Below are 23,998 nucleotides of genomic sequence, written 5' to 3'. Positions count from 1 at the left end.
TTCATCAAGAAGATACACATTCAAAGTATAACCGTTATTTCATAATTAGCCGGCACACACTATTCTTGTCTAAAGATGTACCGTGGAACTGCAGTCAACAGGACTCAGTCATTAGATTTGTTGCAGCGTGGTACCACTTCTGCAGCACTGTAATAACTTGATGCTGGAAACTATACCTTTAACACTTGGTCAGCAGTTCCTTCCTAAGCATCACTACCATGGGCTAACATTATCAATAGCCTTCACTATCTACTATTATCTAAGACTCTGTGTTTTGTACCAAAAACACGAAGTTCCAGAAAACAATATTCCTGGATAAAGATTCAGGGTTTGTTTTCTATGTGCCAAATGAGTGAACACTTACTTAAGGAAAAGAGAAAAGGCATCTGACTTTCATTTAGCACCTTGAGTCAAGCTCTGTGCTAAATGATTCATATACATTATTTAAAAACCTTTACAGTCACTCTAGGAGATGGGTATCCTTAAACATATATTACAGTGGAGGAAGCTGATGTAAGAGATTTAAATGTAGTACTCCAAGATCACATTGCAGGCAAAAGGTAATGGCTGGGACAGGAATCTAAAAAAATGGATTCCAAAGACTGCGTTCTTCCAATCCTGTGAAGCTTTGCCAATTAAAATCAAAGTGTCACTAACTCTCTTATTTTATGAGAATGAAAATGTGAACCTCATTTTATTGAGCCTCTTTTTTAAGACATTTTCTATATCTTTAATTTCCGTTTGTGGCTCTCCTGTAAATCCTATGCATGTTTTATACGTTTATCTAAATCTGACTAATTCGCAACTAAAGACAACTATGTCAAAGTTCTAAGAAAAGCAAATAATACATTTGAAATCACAGAACTTTACAGAAGAAAATATTTTTACCACTTATTGAATTCAACCACCTTCTTTTATCAATAAGAAAACTGTACCCAAAGATTTCATATAACTTATTACCAAGAAATTTTCTATTAAAGGCTTTTTTTTTTTCTAATTCTGGATACATGATATGAAATTGGTTCATTTTATTCAGTCACTTAATCAATTCATATTTATTTCAGATTTTCCACATAGAAACACATTGCTGTGAGCATCAGAAAAAATGAGGAATGATAAGCAGATGTGGTGTTTGTAGACTTAGTGGGAGAATAGGAGATGAAAATTGAAATGCATGCTGCGTTCCTGGTATACTCTGATAAACTGATGTAAAAACCTTTAAAACGGCCAGGCGTGGTGGCTCATGCCAGTAATCCTAGCACTTTGGAAGGCTGAGGTGGGTGGATCACCTGAAGTCAGGAGTTTGAGACCAGCCTGGCCAACATGGTGAAACTCCGTCTCTACTAAAAAAAAAACAAACAAAAATTAGCTGGGCGCGGTGGCGGGCACCTGTAATCCCAGCTACTCAGGAGGCTGAGGCAGGAGAATCATGTGAACCCAGGAGGCGGAGGTTGCAGTGAGCTAAGATTGCGCCATTGCACTGCAGCCTGGGTGACAAGAGCAAAACTCACACCACACACACACACACACACACAAACAGCTCTAAAATATCTGTTTTCCACCTATCACTTTTCATTTTACTCCCCTCACACCAGTGTTTTTGCTTCTTATGTAGTATTATTCTAAGTTCAGTCCGTCGTCAGGGCCTTTGTACTGCCTGTCCCCTCTGTAGAATTATCTTTCCCTACATAACCACATGATGTGTATTCTTACTTCCTTCAGCTGTGTGCTCAGACAGGGCTTTTGTTACCACCTTATGTAAAACAGCACCTTTGGTAACAATTGTTTGTTTTCAGTTTCTACCCCAAAACGTCAGCGCCATGTTTCATACCTTTATCTAAATCTGACTAATTCACAACTAAAAACAACTATGGCAAAGTTCATGAGGGTAGAGCCTTGGGCTGTTTCCTTCACGGATACAGTCTCAGGGCTCAGCACATTGCCTAACACATAGCAGGAGGTTGAGAAATGTTTGCTGAGGAAGTAAATAAATCAAACAGGAGACATACTTGAAAATCAAATTTAAGATGATTCCAAGAAAATTCTAATAATGCCTTTATAAACCCTTTCTATGCTAAAATTTAACATCTGCTAAAGGACCTTGTATATTGTGTTATGCAAATCACAGAGAAAACGCTGATGTGTTGCAGGGTTTCTGCACGTTTACAACATCACACTTGAAATGATTTTGAATATGATACCATAGACAATCACTCTTGCACCAAGAAAAAATGGGGGACTTTAATTCTGACCTTTCAGGTTAAATGATAGCAAGGTTGCATATGCCCATGTGCTAAAGGAAGTAGACATTATGTTTGCTACTCTCCTGGGACTGATTTTCATGATAGGATTTATTATTGATATAGCAAATAATTTATCAAAGCCATCGAATTCACTGATATTTTCCTAGTTTTCTTCTCTACAAATTATTAAAGGTACTCATCGTGTCCTGTTAAATAGGGTATTAGTTGATTACATAAGCCTCTGGGCTTCCAGGAACTAAGTTCTCGTAGTAAGTCCATACTATTTACTAATCAAATGAGTAGTATGTATTTCAGTTCATTTCTATCAGGGACTTGGATATTTTATTTGTAATTCACCTTCCCCTTTATAGTCACTGTTTAATGTTGTTTATGTTTACTCGAAGGAAAAATAAGGAAGTAAAGAAAAAAGAAAGAAGGAAAGGAGACGAGAGGAGAGCAAGCAAACAGGGAGGGAAGGAAGGAGAGAGAGTAAGAAGGGAAGGAGGGAGAGAAGAAAAGAAAGGTAAAGCAGATAAGAAAAATCAGACCCAGCACTTCCACGTGGCCAGGACTTTCACAGTAGAGCAGAACCATTCCTGGGCTGCTGAGAGGGGTTCACTAGTCACTGCCCGGCCCTGTCCACAGGTGGCCAGCTTTTCCTCATGACAGGAGTCACCCATACCCTTGTTAAAGTGTGATTCCCACACCTTCCTATGAAGATTCCAGGTCAAGAGATTCAAGATAAGGGGCCCTGCAAACTGTCTAACAGCACTACATGAATGATTATCAAACTCAAGCCTGCAACTGAGTCACTGGGAGGGCTGATTAAGACACAGAGTGCCCCACCTCAGAGTTTATGATTCTGCAGTCCTGGGGTGGAGCTCAAGAATCTGTGCTTCTAACAAGGTCCCGTGTGGCGCTGATGCTCCTGGTCAGGACAATCATACCTTGAGACCCATTTTAGTAGATCATTCCTATAACCAGGTGACTTTGGGAGAAATCACTGCTGTAACCGATTTCTCTGAAGCTGTCATTGGAATGACGTATTATGTTTTTCTGTAACCCTGTAATTATCCTGATTTAGATGTCACCAATAATTTTCTGTGAGTCAGAAATCAGTTTCAAACACATCTCTGTGACCTCGATAGAGAAAGAAATAAAGAAGCCCAATGTACTCCTCCTTCATTATCAAGGTAAAAACACTAGTTTAAACCATGCAGATACTGTCAAAAGTGCCTAGATTTTATACCACAAAGAGTTAATACTGCAACAAATCAGGACACAGAAGTCTATCAACAGAACACAGACAGCTCCCAAGGTCTGTATTCCTGGGTCAGACTCAGGCCTCTTCTATGCCACCACGTAGCACCTATTGGAATGAGCAAGAGCTAATTTTTTAAAGGCTGATTTAGGCATGCCTATTATTTAGAGAACCGAATTGGGCCACTGGGGCTTTAGGAATGGTGCTTCGCAGCTCAGTCCAGCCACTATAAACTCAAGCCGGTTGTATCACTACTTTCCATGAGGAATTTAAGGGGTGTGACTGCATCCTTTCCAATCCTGCATTCCATATGCGACAAAACCAATCCAGCTGTTCGTTTGAAAGAAATTCCTTGCTGTCCTTAAATATTAAAAAGCAAGTGGATATCCATCCTCAGGGGCAAGTCTCCAGCTGGAACCTGGTACAGGCAGTTGCAAAACAGAGACAGTGCCCTGGAGAGCAACTGCTTTTGAATTCTTACCTCGCCATAGGGGGGTTAGCCCCATCTTGCTTTTTGAAATGGCAGATTCTGGATGGAGGGCGATGGCTTGGCCCAAAGCTCTTGAGAAGTGTTCATCCACTACTGACCCAATGTCTCCCTGGAAATAAGTGAAAAGGACACAGCGAGAGTTAAGGTACTCCATCTCGGCAGGCTGGTCTTTCTCCTCCTCCTCCTCCTCCTCATCCTCATCCTCCTCCTCTTGTTTGCTGGGAAGGGTGACTTCCAGAGAGTCCTGCATCTTGCTGAATACCGCTAACTTCTTCTGGGATGGAATAAACAAAACACAGTATCAAAGACAGTTTGTAAAAGAGCATTAACTAGTTAAGTTTTCATTAAAAAAAAATAGAATCTAAATATTAACATATGTTTGCAAACTGATTCTTCTTCATCTGCTTTACTCCATTTTTCCCTCCCCAAACCAGTTGCCTCCTTCCCACACCAAAAAAAAAAAAAAAAAAAGTCTATGATTCTACATTTGGCAAACAAACATAAACATCCATTATCAAACAGTATATTTTCAAAACAGGATTTTATTTTTTCCTCTAGCTAGGCCAATAGGAGAATGACTTTTAAAAAATAGTGGCATATTCCTTCTAGCTTTTCTTTCCAGTTTTGGTTTGTTTTAAAAATGTAATGTACAGCAATGTTATGGTTTAGCACGGAAAGGAATGACTGTCTGGGGTGGGGTGGAGGAGAAATGAACTTTTCATAAATAAAATAAACTAAAAACAGGAATGTAGCATCTTATAAAAGGATTTGGCAGATGTGCTGAACTCATTTCTCAAAAATCAAACTAAAATGACAAAATAAGTCTGTGTGAAGAACCATTTTGTATGGAACATATTTTTCAGATGCTCCACTAACTACCATTATCAGGAGGGGAAAAAGTTTTATTATGGCTTATGAAAATTTTATAAAATACTAGTAATGGGCTAATATTTCAAATAAAATGAGAAAGATTCATTAGTTTAAAATGTTTAAAAGTATATTATAACTCCACTAATCTACATTGTGGCAGACATGCTTCTAAAAATTTATATTTATCATCTCATTTAATCTGTACAGTTCTATAACATGGATATGAATGCTATCCATATTGAAAAGATTAAAGAGCTGAGGCACAGAAAAGTTAAGTAACTTGCCAAAAGTCACAAATCATATAAGCTGCAGAGTCAGATGCATAAGGAAGACATACAGGTGTAGACATGCATGTGCATATGTATGTGCTGGGGAATGGCGGGGAGTGAGGGATGTCTAGCGTATGGGTATGCGGAAAGGCACGGAGGGATGTCTAGAGTGAAAACGTACAAAAACGTATTTTGTATTGTTTTCCTGGGTAATACATTTGTAGTTAATTGTCATTTTCTTATTCCTGCTTTTCAGTATTTCCAAACATTTTTCACTGAGCACATATTACATTTATTATCAACTTCAATATGAATTACATATAAGAAGATAATGCTAAAGATTTTGAAATGTATTATTCTAGTGACCAAACAAGGTTTCTCGGTCATCTTTATGCCTGCAAAACCTGATCCTTGATCATTCCATTTTTCTCACTTTGAAAAAAAAGTTTGTGGAAAATGAATGCGAATAGAAAAAGATAAGTCGCTCCAGAATACTCAGTAATTGTGCAATTGTTAGAAAACGCATTTCCCAGACTCCAAGTTTCTAATGTAATTAGTAGCTTCAAAAGGTACAGCTACAGACTATAAATGTGCCATTCAATGAATTAACACCTTTCCCCAGCGGTGAATACATTGTTCCTGTAAAGGTGAGCCCTGAAATATTCGGAAATACTGTGAGCTGCTAGTTATCATTTCAGGATGTTATTTATAAATATATATTTTGATTTTATTTAAAACTTGTGTCAATATGGTTATCATTTGTTGATGAACAGATAATTCATTATTTGTAATGAGTGTGCCTTGCTGATGAATAGGTGATTGTAATGACTGAGTGTTTTGATTTCTCATAAACATAATTCATTATTTGTAATGAGTGTCCTTGCTGATGAATAGTGATTGTAATGACTGTTTTTATTTCTCATAATCTACTCCAGCACAGATTAGAACATGTTTATATTTAGCTTCAATGGTAAAAACACCATAGAAACATATGGTATGTGTAAAATGAGAGGACCGAGCTAAACAATTTCTAAAGCTACTGCTAGTTTTAAATTCCATTATAAAATTAAATGAATATTACGATTTATTAGGCAAATCACAGCACTGCTTCTTGCTGTGCACGTGTATTTACCTAAAACAGGTACTGTTCTAACCATTTGCACACTCTCTCTGTTGGATATTCTGGCACATTAGAAAGTAGCACTCTTTTTATATGAAAAAAAAACTAAAACCTATCTACATAGTGGCATCATCGTCTACATTTTGTTCATTGTTTTCTGTGAAACTAATTTCTTTTTTCTGTTAATGTCCAGCTCAGCATCAGTTTGTGAGAGTGAGGTTTGCATATAATTGCCTTATTTGTTTAATTGCAACATTCATTTTTTAAATAAAAGAGGCTGGCTATTAATAACCCAAATAAAGTCAGTGTTTTAGTCTACCCTTAATTGACAGCAATTAATTCTTAGATGAAATATAAGTGAATTTATATATATGTAAAGGATTTGAAAGCCATGAATCCTGAAACAAATGTCAAACACTATTCTGACCAACAGTAGCAATTACAAAATATCAATTTTTAAATTGACATTTTAAAATCAATTAAACTATTATATTTAAACCATAGAAATTCAATCTATTTAAGATATCACAATTTTCTAAATGCTTCATAATACTGTGTTACTTGTTCTACCAATTTTTGAATGGTTGGCTAGAAATAAACTAACCTAAAAATTATATTTTTCAATATACAGTAGGAAATAGTAAGCAAAAGCTGCCCCTGTATTAAAATCCCTGTCATCAGTTTATTTTAGAAAAAGAATTATCTCAATGTATGCATTCTTTATATTCTTTTTATTTCATATGTGTAACGTATCTATATTGATATAAATATGTATACTGAAATATTCCTTTTTGATATAGCAAACATATATGGTTCTTCAAAATAGCTGTACTGATTCCTCTAATTAAATAAATATTTTTGGAACAATTATATAATATACTTTCTTTTTTCTTTCTCTCTATTTCTATCTCTCTCTCTGTTCTTTAAGCCAATTCTTTCACTAATTAAATAAATTTGCTAGAAAACTATCAAAGACATAAAATGAAAAAAAGGCTTATAATATATCTACCAATAGGCAGGACATAAGGACGTCTACCATAGCCACTTGCACTTTTTTTCAGATGAAGTTAGGTTAATTTTCGCAGATTATACTAAACCAATTTAAATATTTACATTTACAACACACACACACACACACATTCACATACACAGATATTTATAGTGTCACAATAAACAGTACTGGATAAAACAAGAATCTCAAAGCATCCATATGGCCTGATAACTACGTAATGTGCCAAGGTTGAATTTGCATACATTTTTTAACATTACATGTGATCATGAAGAAAAGAGAAACAGTATTTAAACAGCAATTGATTCAGATGCTGCCATCCATCCCATCTTAATTTCCTTCTCCATAGATTCTGGTGCCTCAACTACCTTCTGATGTCTGTGCTTTGGTGGCTGTAAATCAATGTATTTTTTTAAAATAAGTATTTTGCGCATAAGCATTTCTGCCATATGCTGTATTCACTGGGTGTTTGCTCCTTCAGTGAAACTTTCCCAATGTTACATTCTTTTGTGGGAATAATTTACAAAATTCAAAACATTGAGACTAAATATCAAATCATCAGAACAAAGATTTCCTAAATCAAGGTCAAAACATAATCTAATTTGTATTTTTCTCAAAATGCACAATCACTTCTTAAAAATATCCAGATTTCTCAGAAATACTTATGTTTTTCTTACAAACCCCCGCATAAATGTTAACAAAAATAGTCATCTAAAGAGAATTGAAAGACTACACATTGTTGCACTTTTTTAAATGCACATTTATGTCTCTTCACCACTACATAGTTATGACAATTTTCCCCCAGGTCAGATGACTCTGGAGTAAGACGAAACAACAAATGGGTGAATAGCTGTCAAGTTAAAGCTAACTCACAAAGAGGTTAAAGGATCAGCGTGGAGAGTGTGCTTGGGCAGTACACCACACTGCCTGCCATTAGGCACAGCAGCCACCAACTTTTCAGCAGGAATGTGCAGGGGAAGGATTTGTCTGACAAGAGAAAGACTTCCATGTCAGGAGCCAAATACCACTAACTCCCCAAGGCTTAAGCCTACAAAATGCCAAATGATTACCGTGCATATGTGGAAACTTTTTTTCCTAGGGAAACAAAAGTATTTTAATGAATCACTGGAGCCTTTGGATACTTAGAAACAGCTTTAAGAAGAAAATCTACTGGCTATCTTTGTATAATGCAATGATTTTTTTAAGTTCAAAAACATGATTGGAGCTATAAGAAGAAATCACTATCCCAGGGTAAATATTTCAAAATCCTAGAGGCCAAAATAGAGGACATTGCTAGTTGACTCTCTCTATATATATTTTTTCTTTTGAAACAGGTTCTTGCTCTGTCGCCCAGGCTGGAGTGCAGTGGCATGACCACGGCTCACTGCAGTCTTCACCTCTCAGGCTCAAATAACTACACCACCTCAACTGGGATTACAGGTGTGTGCCACCATGCCGGGCTTACTTTTTGTTCTTATTGTTTTTGGAGCTGACAGTCTTACTATGTTGCCAGGGTTGGTCTTGAACTCCTGGCCTTAAGTGATCCACCTGCCTCGGCCTCCCAGAAGTGTTGGGATTGCAGGCATGAGCCACCATGCCTGGCCACATATTTCTTTATTTACTTGGATAAGAGATTTTGGTTCTTAGCCTATTTGGAGAAGGATAGGTCAGGTTACATGAGGTTGGGTCCTGCTAAGGAACATGTCACAAACCTTTTATATATTTTATTTCACGTAACTGTCCTCTCACACATAAATATTTTGTCAGAATCAGTATTCCCCAGGTAACAAATTAATGGGCAAATTACTGGGTCAGGATGGTCTAACTATAACAGTAAGTGGTAGAGATGGGATTAGAACTTAATTCTGTCTGTTTACAAAGCATGTATTCATAAAATAGACTAAAGACAATGCTTCTTGATAAGATATTTATTTTAACTGAATAAACAGAAAATATCAGTCAGCATGGCATCACACGGACAATCTAAAATTCATGACATTAAAAAATTAGAGATTTAAACAATTTGCCATGCTTTTAAATATATGTATAATTCTAGATGAAACTGAACTTCTATATCTAAAAATAGATTATCTCCTTGACAAATAAGATACATGAAACCATTTTCTACACTTTTTCTGGAAATCCTATTTGGGAAATGTGACCAGAGTCCATTTGTGAGACAAAATCACACCTCACAGTTCTGTGTGTTTGTTTGTTATCTTAACAGTAGGGGGAAACCAACCAAAAATAATATAACTTAACAATATGAGTTACTTCTGAGTGCATTTGCCTCTAAATGATTCTGGTCATTATCAAAAAGTCAAACCTAAACCACCAAGGAAGAAAAATTTCCGGGTTTGATGATGTTCAAAGAAATGTGCTGTGGGCTTAGAGGCGATTTCAAAATTTACATTCCCAAAATGTTTTAAGCAGTGATCATATCATAAAGGGATGTGCTCTCTCTCAGACCAACTACTCTGAAGGAGACAACAGCTTCCAACATATAGATTTCTAGTTCAGACGTATAATTCTATTACTAAACTAAGGGTATAATTACATTTTTAAGGTAATTTATCCATTATTCATTAACTTACGGAATTGTCAATTAATTCCTTCTTTTTGTCAGAAATTACGCAAAGACTTGAAGTCACAAAGATGAAAGTCATAGCCTGTTCCTAAACTCAGACTTCTCATAATTAGTTAGAAGAGGATGGTAACGGCAATAATAAATAAAGAGCCTCATGGTTTATTATATGGCTGAGTGCACTGTATTCTCTAAGTAGCTAATATTCTAAGAAAATTCAAAAGCTAACATTAGTTTAATTACAAATAGTTTTCTTGTTTCTAAAGCAGCACAGATGGGAAGGGAATACAAAGAAAGATAACTGAAATGGGAAAGAGAATGACCAAAACTATTTTCATGAGTCTGAGCAAGTCACTGAACCTTCTGGCCCTTAGTTTCCTCTTTTGAAAACAAGAAGCTTTGATTTGATTGTCTCAGCGGTCTCTCATCCAATACTATATCTTAGTAAGGAATATGCTGGAGCTCTAGACAAATTCACACTTAATTTTGTTTCCTAGATTGGCTGCCTCTTCTGATATTTAGCAAAAAAAAAAAAAAAAAAAAAAAAAAACCCTACAGGCCACTAAAGAATAATTTATTTTCAGACATGGGTCATCTAGCCGAATTCCTAGGAATTAGTTACGGTGCTTCCTTTATCTATCTTCATATTAACAAGAAAGGATACATTTTTAGAGTCCCCCTGCTCCATCCTCCAATGGCAAGTGTTCTGGCACACTGAAATGATACAGTTCTAAGGAGAAACGACACCTGTTGAATTTAGGTCATTCTTTTTTTCTTCTTCTACTAAGGAAGGAGACAAGTGAAAAATGATTCAGTTACCCCAGTTCAGACCACACTTGTAAATCACTGGCATAAATCTGGTGTCCACTGAACGATCAGTAATTATGGATGTATGAGTTGTTCTAGCAGCAGCTGTTTGGGTCTAATGGTTCAAGGCACTCTTAGGTTCTTCCTAAATGAGTAGTCAGAGCAGAAAACCAGCTGCTTAAAGAGATGTGTTTTGAAAGGTTCAGAGCAGAGCTTAGCTCAAAATTTTTGCCTTCACTGTCCCTGACAGAGACTGAAATTCAACTCTTAAAGAGCCTTTGCTTCTTGAATAAAAATGTTTTATTGGAGGTAATACCTTAATATATTATCTATTACTGGAGGTATTAATTGTCAGATTTTTAAAAACTTAACTGGACATAAAGCCTACGAGAATGAGATTCAAGCTAAGCGCCCAGGTTTTAGAATGACAGTCACCTAGCTTACAAATTTGCTTTAAGATCTGCCTCAGACATCATAAGCATAATAGTTTTATTCATATTGAAAATTCCCTTTGCACAGATAGATATGACAAATATATACATGTATATACACACAGACATACACGCACACATATACACACACAGCCCAGCCTCTTTTGCAGTAGCCTAAAGAGACAGTACATAGAACAAGACTCTCCACTCTAAACACCTCTTTTCCCATCTTATAGGTCACGTCCTTACCATCTCCAGCTTTGTGAGATGTGAAATTTTACTAAGAGCTAGATAAGGCAGGACTTTCTTGCAGTTAGCCAAGTGTCACCTTGTCCTAGTATTTGGTTTCTTGGTGAACACATCCTCACTATGCATGATTTTATGGATCTCAATCTTACCCTAATCATCATTATTGTAATCTCCATTCTGGTTGACTGCCAGAGACAACAGTTCAGTTTATTTTAACATTTAATTTTTCCTCTGGCTTTGAATTTTCTGGCTGGGAAGTTATTGGGAGCATGAAGCCGTGGGGCGCTTTAAGCCTCTAAGTCTCTGCAGTGAAGTTAATTTGTGTGGTGTGGAGTTACAGAGGCTGTTCTTTCTCAAATAAGTCCTGCATGAATTTTTATAAATCTGCTTAAGTCCTTACTTACAGTTTCAAGAAAAATAGATCCTCTGCCTCAAATAAGTTGTCTGCAAATTGAAACTATCTTGGTTATAATTGTAGTCTTTCTCTTAATGAACCTAAACTTACGTTGGAATAGCAATGACAGATGAGGCACTTAAAATTAACTGCTATACCACTTTCTGTATTATATTTTAGATAAATAAATATTCATTTGCTAAGTGGATATCCTGTTTCATCAACAAGGATGCAACATGGATAGCGTAAGTCATTAGCATAATACAAATGCTTGCTAAAGGCCTTTGGAATGCCTAAACTTAGAAAGGTACACTACCACGGGCTTGGAAAGAATCTTGCACTCCAAGGCCAAAGAATCTACTGCATATTAATCTTCATTATCAAGAAAAAATTGATTGGAGACCTCAATACAAAAATAAGCATATTGTGCAATAGCAAAACTTGAAAAAATAAAAACAAAAAAAGCTTTAGGAAACTTCATAGCATTGTGCAAAGATACTACACAGGAGAAAGGGAGATATGGTCCTACTTTTGTCACCAATCAACTTTGAAATCTTTAGCCAGGCATTTCAGTCCTATAAAAATCCATTTTCTCACATATAAAAGGAATTGTTGAAGTTATGTTTTTCCAGGGCTTTTCTTCTCTGACAAACTGAATCTTACAATAATTTTATGACTCAACCAAGGTAGCAGAGACCAGAGACAGTTTGGAAAAACACCTTACAAGACTTGCAAATGAAGTTCTGCCTCCAAGGGCACTTAATTTTTTCAGGTGAAAGCATGAATGCAGATTCATCCAGCTGTTACCCCGGAAGAGGACAGAGTAAATAAACTCCATTGTATAAGAAGATCAAAGTGTGATTGTTAAAAATCCCCACACACAATTAGAAAACTGGTGAGTGTTCTGTGTCTCATCTATAAACTGCATAATCCTGAAACCTTGGAGAGTGTGTGCAGAGACGCTGAGTGAAGAGGTCTCCTGAGGAGGTGTTAGAGACACACACTAAAGCCAGGAAGAGATGGTGGGCACGGGAAACAGGTCACCCAGTAGCCCTCAGCAATTTGGGCTTTATAAACCACCCTGTAGGATTTATACCCAGCCATGCAATTTCTAGGAATTAATGTCAGGGACTATAAAATATATACTTTGGACATATTTTAGCACCGTATACCTAAGTAACACATTGTAGTGCAGGCTAATATATATACAGTGAACTAGGTTTGTAAGACATTCACTGATTACCCACCTACAAGATACAATATGTTCAACAAAAACCTAAACTTAAATTTGCAGGTGCACATCTGGGCTTGCAGGGAAAACATGAGAGTGCACATGCCTGGATAATGAAGTTCTGTTAGTTCTAAAATAATTCTCAGTGTTACACAATCATTTGTTACATTACAGGGAAAATATACCTGTGTTTAAAATCCATCATAATGAATCATTCTGATATACTAATAAGGACTTCAGAGCTATACAATTTGAGGAAAAAATCAGTGGACAGATACACTACTACAATTGAATACAGAAGCAATACAAAACTTCAGTGCTGTCTCTTCTAGCATTTTTTAAATGACCATTAACATTTCTTGATGACTGTTACTTTTCCTTGCTCCTTTTCCTTTTTGTTCTTCTCGAGAAATCAATTTTTGAAATTCAGCAGGAGTTGTAGCCCTTATTTCTGTCTCCCAGGCAAGATGTTATTAGGGGTCACTTCCCATGTACGGAAAAAGCAATCTTCATGGATAATAATGATAAAACCTTATGGAATGCAAAAACAACCAAAATATGTATCCTGGGATGACTGCATTAGGGCCAAGTCAGTATTAGCCCCACTCCGCCCACACAGCGCATAGTCTTAAAATGCTGTCAGCCTGATAGGAATTCCCTTCACTCTCTTTTCCAATGGAAAATGTAGGTCATCAAAATAAACTTCTGACAGTAAAAAAACAGTAGTTACACTGTCGAGTCTCTTTTTATTTCGCTAGCCAGTTACGGTCAAATCGTTCCTTTACTTGACCAAATGAAAAAAAAGAAGAAGAAGAAGAAAAAGAAGATAAAGAAAGAAAGAAATCTTGGACAAGCCATTTTAGTAAAAGCAACATGAAAATTTCCAAGCACACCTCTCAGCTACATTCTTACGGTTGACCCAGCCTAACATCTACTTAAGCCTGCAAAAGCCCCAAATATAGAAGTTGATCATTATGTAACTAATCAGTGTAGACAGTCTGGTTTTGTTTGATTGTTTGTTTGTAGGAGGAACATTGGTCAGAGGTTTTCTGATTTTTATTTTATTTTTTTACTTTTTAAAAATTTGGTCTTCAGTATGTCGATGAGTTTTGCAAAAGAATTGAATTTGGGGACTGAGTCTCCAGGCTATTGCAAACATGAGATAAAGTATTTGGAGTCATTTCTTATTGAAAACTCTTCTGATTGGTAATTTGTCATTTTCTCTGATACTGAATGTTATTTTCTAGCTCAAAAAAAGAAGTTAGTATTAACTCCGCCTCAGATTCATTGATTCCACAACCCCAAAAATAAAACTATATTTGAAACAACTTCTACTAGTTGTTATTTTTTAAGGGAGGAAAGTATCTTTCTGAATATTTAGAGAAGTTTTAGTTTGTTGCTCATCCACATTCCAAATGATAATTGAAGGCCTCTATAATATCAGAGGTGCTTTGAAATGCTGGAGCTGTTAAATATTTTAAAAATAAAAAATAAAAGCAAGAAAGTAGGGCTCCTTCCTCTTTTGCCCTAATTGGTCCTGGTTAAGCTGGTACTGTTTAGCAGATGAATCTGGGACATGTACCCTTCCAAAAGCAGCTGAAAGTTAGAGTTCTGTCTAGAGAGTGGCACTGTAATTCTAGCAAAGAGACAGAGGTAGAGGAAAGTAAAAGGCCAGATGAATTATTGGGCCAAACCTATAAAGGTTTGCAGTAAAACATGTGGCTCCTAAAACAGTAGAAAGAAATAAATCAGTGCGTTCTATGGATGGTAATTTCCTAACCAAATCTAGTTATAATTTTTTAAGTTTCTCCGAATCCACCCACCCTGACTCCCATAGTCTGAGGTGGACTCTATTTTGGTACAGCCCTTGCCACATGCACTTTTTGTTTTAACGTAGTACTAACTAAGCCTTGGCACACTCTGTTGAATCCAGAGAGTAACGTCGAAGGGCACCTCAGGCATTCTGTGGTTCCTTCTAACGTAACTATAGCATCTCCTCGTTCACGTCCCCTTATCATGGGCATCTTCAGTTACTCTTGGAAGAGTGGAGACCCAGCATCCAGAGATCCAAGGTAACAACCTCTTGGCTGAGGGACACACTGTCAACAGAGAGCACTAAAGCTCTGTGCTTTGCTGGGATGAGAAAATGAATGCGCAACCTTAATCCTTCCCTGTCCTCTGAGTCACAGTCACAGGGAGAAAGACCCTATGGAGAAGTTCTAGTAACACCCCATAGACATTATGCTGGACCAGTGTCCCCCCATCAAAGTCCCAGATCGTTTTGTGAACTCTCAGCACAGTTCATCTTCCTCATCAACAAAACCCTGAAACATTCCACCTTTCCAAACAAATAAAACAGTTGATTTAAATAAAGTTTACTCACACAGTCCTAAGACAGATGCCCTTGGTGAGCTTCAGTGAACTGAGTCCTAAGAGCCAGGGTGGCTGTGAGGAGCAGCCTCTGAGCTCCGGCGAGCACAGCTCAATGAAGCCCCAGCGGGGTCATGGCTCACCCGCCCGTCCGCCCCGCCGCGCTCCCTTCCCGGAGCCACAGCCTCTCCTCCCGCTCTCCGGGGACGGCTTTCTGCTGGAGGGCGCTCCCGCAGGTCCCAGAGCATCCTCCGCGCCACGCGTGCCTGCGGGACGCCGCCGAGCCCCAGACCGATCGCCGCGGTGCCCCTCGCCCCCGCCCCCGGCAGGCTGCCCGGCCGGTGACTCACCTGCTGGCCAGGTTGGGGCGCCGGCTGGTAGCAGGCTGTGGGGCAGGTTGTCGCTGCCATGGGGTTGGGCAGGTACTGGGACGCTCCATACGGCTGGGGGTGATACATCACCTCCGCACAACTCATGGCAGCCGGGGCAGTGGCGGCCCCCGAGCTGCCGCCGCCGCTCTGCGCGCTGGCGCGAGGGCCGCGGGTGGCACCGCCGCAGCTGCCGCCTCTGTCGCTGCTCCAGCTGCTACTGCGGCGAAGGCGGGTCCTGGGCGGCCGCGGGCTCCGCGCCGGGCGCGAGCTCCAGAGGGACTGGCAATCGGCGGGGGCCCGCGCGCGGGCACCTTCATCTTCAGCCCCTCCGGGTGTCCCCTGCCGCGCTTATATAGCGGCTCCGGGACGCAGCCGCCCGCTGCGCCGCTGGGGCATGACGGCGTCCGGCTCGCTCGAGGGCTGCGGCGCCCACGGCAGCGCCAGTCACAGCCACAGCCCAGACCCGGGTCGGGCAGCCGTGGGGCGCCCGGGCCGTGCTTTGCATATACACAATGCGCGCCCTGGGCTCGTCCTATCACGGGTGCTCCCGGCTGTGCGAGGACCCGGAGGCGGGGGCACGGGGGAGGGGAACGCCAGGGAGGAGGGGGGGGGCCCTTCGCCTCCCCAGGCTCTGACGCGGAGCTCTGCAAAGTTTCTCTAACTCGCTTAGCAGCGGGCGGGTCACCCTGCAGGGGGACGCCGGGGAAGGCCGGCTGCGGATTGGAGCGAAGTTTGCAGCCCTCTCCGCCTCCAGCACGGGACGGTGGTGGGAGGAGAATGGTATGCAGAGGCTCCGCGCCCTCAAGGCTCGGCAGGTTCCCACCCTGTCTGTGTCACCTGGCCGCCAGGGCGAGGGCTTGCCAACTCCAAGGAGATTTTACAGGGAACACCAACTCAGAGGCTGGGGCCAAACGAAAGCCAAGTGTGCAAAGGGATAAAACGGGGCAGGCGCAGAATTCACGGGGATTCGCTCCTACATTACAAATAATCGTAAGTGACAGTTAAGATCGCTGCAAGTGCGCACACGCCGAGAATGCAGCACCGTTTTCCACAAGCAATCTCTGCTTTAAGTTTACATCTTCACGATATGACACTCCTGTGGGACGTCCACCATTTCTGGCTTTTGCAGTCTGGTTTTCAAAGAGCAGTAGAGAGTAATTGAGTAAACCCATTCAGCTACTAAAGATTTATCTATTTGCAAGTGGATCTAACCCTCCCCAAGATGAGGAAAAATAAATATGTGAGAATAAACTTGTATCCTGACATAATCATCAGAAAGTATTATGCTCACTTTTAAGAATTTATTTTGAGAGAGAGTCTCCCTGTCATCCAGGCTGCAGTACAGTGGCTTGAGCACAGCTCATGGCAGCTGCCACCCCAGGCTGCAGAGCCTCCTATCTCACCTTTCGGAGTAGCTGAGACTACAGGCCTGCATTACCAATTACCACGCTCAGGTTATTAAAAAAAAAAAAAAACTTCTTGTAGAGAAGGGGTCTTGCTATGTTGCCTATTCCAGTCTCCAACTCCTGAGCTCAAGTAATCCTCCTGCCTTGGTCTCCCAAAGTGCTGGAATAACAGCCGTGAGGCTGCACTAGGCCTCATTTTATAAATGAGCAAACTCTAGCTCTGAGACTCAGCAAACATGTCTCTTCTTATACGTAGGCATCCTCTTTGATGATTCAAAGCAATCTGCCATTTTCATAGGCTATCCTTTCTCAGAGAAAAAGTCAGTTTGGAAGTCTAATGTACTAATGTTTAATAGCTTGAATTATGTCTTTCCAAAAATTTATATACTGAAGCCCTAACTTATATTACAGCTGTATTTTAAAATAGGACATATAAGGAGGTTTTAAGGTTAAATGAGATTTTAAAGGCAGGGCCCTAATCTAATAGGACTAGGGTCCTTATAAGAAGAGAAAAACACACCAGAGATATCTATCTATCCGTCAAACCCCATTCCCTCTCTCTTTGTTCTGTCTCGGAGGAAAGATCATCTGAAGTCCTAGTGAGAAGGCAGCTGCCTACAAACCAGGAAGAAAGGTCTCACCTTGAAACCAACACTGACCACACCTTGTCTTGTGCTTCTAATCTTCTATGAAAAAATTAATTTTTGGGGGGAGCCACCTAGTTGGTGGTATTTATGGCAGCCCTAGAAGACTAATATAGATATACAGTTCTCATCTTGTTAATGTTTATGTAAGTGTCTGTGTGTATGTCTAACTACACAGATACATACACATACACATGCACATACACACATTCACACTATAAAACCTGGATAGGATACTGGGTGCGGTGGATCACACCTGTAATCCCAGCACTTTGGGATCCACAAGGTGGGTGGATCACGAGATCAGGAGATCAAGACTATCCTGGCTAACATGGTGAAATCCTGTCTCTACTAAAAATACAAACAATTAGCTGGGCATGGTGGCACACGTCTGCAGTCCCAGCTGCTCCAGAGGCTGAGGCAGGAGAATTGCTTGAACCCAGGAGGTGGAGGTTGCAGTGAGCTGAGATTGAGCTACTGTACTTCAGCCTGGGTGACAGAGTGAGACTCTGTCTCAAAAAAAATGGATAGGAACTTTTTGCTACACCATAAGTTTCTATTCACTCATTTTATCCACTGAAAATTGAAAGCATATTTATTAAGGGCTTGCACACTTTGGACTTTAAATTGTGCTCTTTGTAGTGCAAGAGTATTTCTAGCAATAATATGTTTCATAATCTACTTTAAATGTTTATTATTATCTTTTCCCAAATTGACATCCTTTGATCAGACCCCTTTCCTATGTTTCAGACTTATCTATTCCGTTCTTTCTATGTCGCTCCTCATAGGTGTCACGTCAGGACCTCCTTCCCAATAGCACTGATCATCTCATGTCCCCAGTTTGATCCTCTTTTTTAATCTTCATCTCTACTGAAACTCTCCCCCTACAAGTTGCCTCAGCGAAAAGTGTGGGAATCTTCCGGCACTCCTTCCCTCTCCTCACAGTCCCCAAACCTGGTCTTGGAATCAAGTTGACCCAAAATTTTACATTTCTACTGACTCCTTATCACTGGTCATCTCTCACTCAGACTCCTGCAAGAGACTCCTAGTGATTTCCAGGCCCCGAGGTCGGCCTTCTCCCCATTCTTCATAGTTTATGCTCTCTCATGTCCCAGCCACTGCAAATCCAGCTGTGCAATGATGATTCATTCTTCTTTAAATTTCACAGTCACATCTCACAGTCTGTAGAAACAACCATTTCAACCTTTGGATCCTGGCCCCTGCCTAGGTCACTACTTCCTGTGAATGTTTGCCAGTTATCTGAATGGAGATCTGCATTCTGCGAAGAAGCTGTGCTTCTTTCTACCAGCATGTCATTTTACACATGTGCAGGGCGTCTACACCGACGCATCCCTCACCTTCTTCGCTTGTTAACTCCTTCTTGCTCTTCAGGTAATTGTTTTCCAAATCATCCGACGAGGGTCAGCTTTAATGCCCCTATTTTCATCAGCTCTCGTACTCCTATGAATACTGCTCACATCATACTAATAATAACTATTTGATTTGCAGTTGCTTTTTGGTCTGTCACCCCAATACGACCATGGTTGCTTCAGAGGAGAGGCTGTGACTTTTATCTCTAGATTTCAAACACATTATGCCTGGCTTAATAAACATTCTCTGAATAATTAAAGTCTAATAGGAGGAGAAGCAAAAATTATTAGAAAAGCTTACAAATTTGTGGGGGATGTCTGAACACATATAAAATCAGAGAAGGCTATAATGCAGAACATCATTTCAAACTCTGTTTTCAGCTTTCTACTGTATGTTAGATTGAGAAAATCCTTATGATGTTCCAAAAGATAGAATATAAATAGAATATAAAGTGACTGAATTAGGCCACAGAGCAAGTGTGTGAGGAAAGCCATTTCTCAATACCAGAACCTCTGTTCAAACGTTTAATTTTTTTTTCAAATAACTTATATCTGTAGTTGATTATTTTTTGTGCAATTATGAGTTCAACATCTGTCTCTTTAGCTAGACTTTGGCAGAGGTTATTTATATCTTGTTCATCTCCATATCTAACACTTAGAAAGTATTCTACATACATTTTCTGAATGATAAAATATAGCCAGAGCATGGTTCAACATGTCCATACCCCTCATTGCTGCATCTTCCAGGCCACACATGGCCTCTAGGCTGTTGCAAATATTTATTCTATGACAAAGAAAAGTCCTTTGGTACTAGTAAGTCATATACATGAAAGTCTGTAGGTGTTTGGCAAAATCTTCCTACAATGCAGTATCTTTTTTGATACCTCTCCTTGTTTCTGTATTGTAGTGATGGAAGAAAATAAGAGAGTAAAGATTAATTCTACCTAGGCTTAGAATCTAGAAAAATGGACACAGAGAGAAAATAGCTTGTTAAAGTCTGCAGTCTTAGTAAGGTCATTAATAAAAGTTCAAATAATTCATGCTAACGAAATCTACATTTGAGTTCTAGTTGGAAAGTAGACGTACCTGGCTTTCCCTCAGTAGCTATTTAGGGTTTTAGAATGGAAAATAATGGAAAGGATCATCTAGTTTAAAATGTCCTCTTTCATACATAAGTGAATATGTAGTCTGATCGATGTCTTCTTGGGAACTAGTGGCCGAAGCGTAACCAAAGTCCCTTTTCTCTTGACTCTTGGTTTAGCTCTCTTTTCTTAACCCCACAGTAAGGATATATAACCAAGTACATATGCATACGGATATGCATACATACGTTATACATATGTGTACACATTTCTAGATGTTTACTTATGCATATATACACATACACAAAAGAAGTTTTTGATCAGATTATCCTTGAGTCAGGTTGGAGTTGCAGAAGAGGAGTGTGTATATGGGGTGGGGATGCAGGTCAATTCCATTCAGCAAGAGTGAGTCACTCAGACCAGGGAATGTGATCTGACCACTGGTGTACTCATTGTCATCTCTACTATGTAAGGGTGTCACAATTACTTGGAAAAGCAGAAAGGGTATGGAATTTAGTTCTATGTAGTTTGGAGCTAAAGTTCCTCAAAGTTTACCATTCTATGCTTTCTCCTTTCACAGTTTTCTGTGTAATTCTGATGTGGAACCTGACCTGAATGAACTTAAACATTCCCAACTCTTCTGAATCATGGGTCTTCAGTCACTACATTTCCCCCTCCCCCACCAATAGATTTCTCAAAATGTTTGTTTCCAAATTATCCAGGTGGAATGTAGTGAGGTTGGCCCACTAAACTAGTTTTATTTGGAGTGATAACTGGAAGTGTGTTTTCCTAATATATTTTTGGAAAAGATAGAGTAAAAAAGTAGGGGCAGCTAATTTTTTTGAGTGTTGACAGCCATGCCTGCCTTTAACTTGAGGTCTCAATGTAAGAAAACCCCCCAGGTCCTGCAGTACATGCATGTAGATATCTCAACCTGTGTATTTAAATCTCTTCCCTACCTGCCTGCAGGAACCAATCGCTGACTTTTGACCAGCCCTTCACCCTAAGCTGAGCCCACTGATAATGCAGCCGGCTCTAGGAACCATGGCTCTGAGGAAATGGGCCTGCGTCATCCGTGCAGGAAATTGTCAGGTCGTGACTAAAGAAGCATAGTTGCTCTAGGCAGAATTATTCCCCTCCCCAAAGATGTCCACATTCTAATTCCTGGAACTCTTGAATGTGTTCGGTTTCTTAGAAAAGGGGAGTTAAGATTGCAGATGGAATTAAAGCTTGCTAATCATCTTTTAAGAAGATAAGCCTGATTCTCTGGTGGGCCCAATGTAATAATTATGAGGTGGGCCTCCTCATATGAGGGAGGCAAGGCACAGAGAAGAGTCTCTCATAGTGATGCAAAGAAAGAAAAAAGACTCTACAGGCCATTGCTAATTTTGAAGATGGAAGGGAATCGAATCATGAGCCAAGGAATGCAGGCAGCCTTTAGAAGCCAAGAAAGGCGAGAAAATGGGTTTTCCTAAAGTCTCCAGAAAGAACACAGCCCTGCTGATACATGTGAGCCCTGTTTTTGTACTTCTGATTTTAGAACTATAAGAAAATAAATTTATTTTATTTTAAGCCACTAAGTTTGTGATAATTGGTTATGACAATAACAGAACTGAAATACAATGGTATGATGGGGAAGGGGGTGCGAGAAGAGATTTTAAGTGAGCAAGCCCCCCTTGCCCAATAATTTCCTATGGGGAAAGGCACACTAGGAAGAGGGCCAGTGAGGGGTACTGTATATCTCAGGGCTGGGCAGATCTACTAGCCTGGATCAAAGAGTGATACCAATAGTGCCACGGGCCAGAAGTGAAAACAGGAGATCAAAACTCGCAGGTAAGCATGAAGATCATTTTAAGCAGTTGTCCTTCAGCATCTCCTGCCCTCCTCAATGGCACTGCAACTTTCCTGCATTTCTCTCAATGTCCATCCCATGTCCTCTTGCAACTACTGCTTCCTGTCTTGTCCGCCATCCTCAAAGCTCTTCAATTCCATTGTATCCGCTTTCTCCATTTCTATTCTCCATCACCCCCCAAAATGTATTAAGGTCATTGCGGTAATGAACATGTTGCTCAACTCAAAGGTAACTGTTTAAATCTCATCCTAGTTGATGCTTTATCAATTTTACCATTGGGAAATCATCCCTTCTCTTCTATTGACCTCCTTACGTGGTATCCTCCTGTCTGAATCTGTTTCTTTATACGGTGGCTGTTCTTCCTCTTTCCTTTGTTACATCCTCCTCTACCTAAACTTTAAACACTGACTGTCTTAGTGTTTGATCCTGTGCCCTTTCTTCATCCTTAGGTAATACTTCTTGAAGAGATTTTATTTGTACTCAAATTCAAGGTGGTATTTCTTTTTCCTGATGAGTTTACAACATCTAGTGAAGTACTCCCTTCTCTTATTAATGACTCTTACGAGGTTCTAGAGTACACCTCATATAAAGACCTGAGACTGGGATTTCAACTGTAACAAGTAATGACGGACTATTTTCAATCTTCGTGGTTTGATTTATGTAATAAAAAGTGAGGCTTTAAATATTTCTGGTTGACTCAGCAGAGACACATGGCAAATGGTAGCACTTGCTTCACACAAGGTTTTTATTCGCTGGGAACCCAGTCAGGGTTGGCCAGGACCCTCTCTTAGCACCTCTGTCTACCACTAGCACATATTCCTGAAAGAGTCAGCACTCTCTTTCTGTTAAAAGTTTATTTTCATAATTTTATAATAAAAATTTTCATGAATTTAGCTAGTTACAGGATTTCACTAGAATGCAAATACACATATGCAAATATACATGTATGATGCTATATTACTAGTATATTTATAGATACTTAAACATAGAAGAATCCAAGATGAGAAAGAGTGAGGTGAGATGAAAAGATGTCAAGACCCTGCTTAGGCTCTATCAGCAGAGTGAGGTGATGAATATGTTAATTAACCTGATTTAATCATTCCACAATATACACACATTCTATGTTCTACAATATACCAGAACATCACATTGTACACCATTAAGTTTATGCCACTATTGTTTGTCAATTAAAATAAAATTTTAAAAACACAGGTTAGTCTAACAAATGTTCAGATAACATGACTTCATCATTTAACTATGTGCTGTTAAAACTGTAATTATTTTTCAAAATATTAGCAAAGAATATGTACTTAATTGTATAATAGGGTTATCTGTCTTCACAAATGACAGACCATGAGTTCAACGCATACCTTGAGTTTGTTGTTTGTTTCTTTGCTAGTTTTCCTCAAGGTAGTGACAAATCTGGGCTAATGCAACGACATTGTCTCTGTCAGCCTCTGACAAGAGGAATAAATTCACACCAAGTTTGGGCTGGGTATGAGTACAGTCGTGTCCATGGAATGGAACAAGGAGAAGTAGGCCAGGGGGATTAGACCCTTGATCTTGGCATCATTAGCACCGTGTTCTAACAACCAGGCTTACTAGCTACAGTCAAAGACCAATTGGACTAATAAATCTCAGCGGCCGGAAGTATCTGGTTTGCATTTATATCTCATTTTTAATACATTATTTTTAAAATTTGATCTAAATATTTTAAAATAAGAAATTAAAAAAAGAGAAAAAAAAACTTTGGAAGAAATGAAGCCAAAGGCAATGTCAGCGTCATTCAGAAGAGAGAAAGCAGGGAGGAAAAGCTATCCCACACAAATTCCCAGGACAAAGTCAGACTATGAGATGTGCTCTCACTTTGTATGAGAGGTGTCAGCTGAGAATGTTGAGAGAAACATCACAATTCTTTTAAGTAATTTATGTTTAGGAAGCACAA

The 23,998-nt window shown here is 39.4% G+C and overlaps 1 protein-coding gene across 4 annotated transcripts in view; it reads right to left on the bottom strand.

Moving 5' to 3' along the window:
• Positions 1-16,357, bottom strand: part of VGLL3 (vestigial like family member 3) — a 49,668-nt gene extending 33,311 nt beyond the window's left edge. The window contains exons 1-2 of one of the 4 annotated variants that reach the window (XM_035282927.3): positions 15,679-16,357; positions 3,986-4,268 (exon numbers count right to left, since the gene is read on the bottom strand). In XM_035282927.3, coding sequence (XP_035138818.1) covers positions 3,986-4,268; positions 15,679-15,804 — 409 coding nt within the window. In that variant the 5' untranslated portion in view covers positions 15,805-16,357. Of the gene's footprint in view, positions 1-3,985; positions 4,269-15,341; positions 15,458-15,678 lie in introns of those variants that run through there. The other 3 variants (XM_035282928.3, XM_035282930.3, XM_054248942.2) reach the window with 3 other exon arrangements.
• Between the last annotated feature and the right edge of the window lie 7,641 nt (positions 16,358-23,998).

The sequence above is a fragment of the Callithrix jacchus genome, chromosome 21, assembly GCF_049354715.1.
Source record: "Callithrix jacchus isolate 240 chromosome 21, calJac240_pri, whole genome shotgun sequence".
In the NCBI taxonomy this organism is placed as follows: Eukaryota; Metazoa; Chordata; class Mammalia; order Primates; family Cebidae; genus Callithrix; species Callithrix jacchus.
Note: the sequence above shows the minus strand (reverse complement) of the source record. Positions and strands in the feature narration are given on the sequence as shown.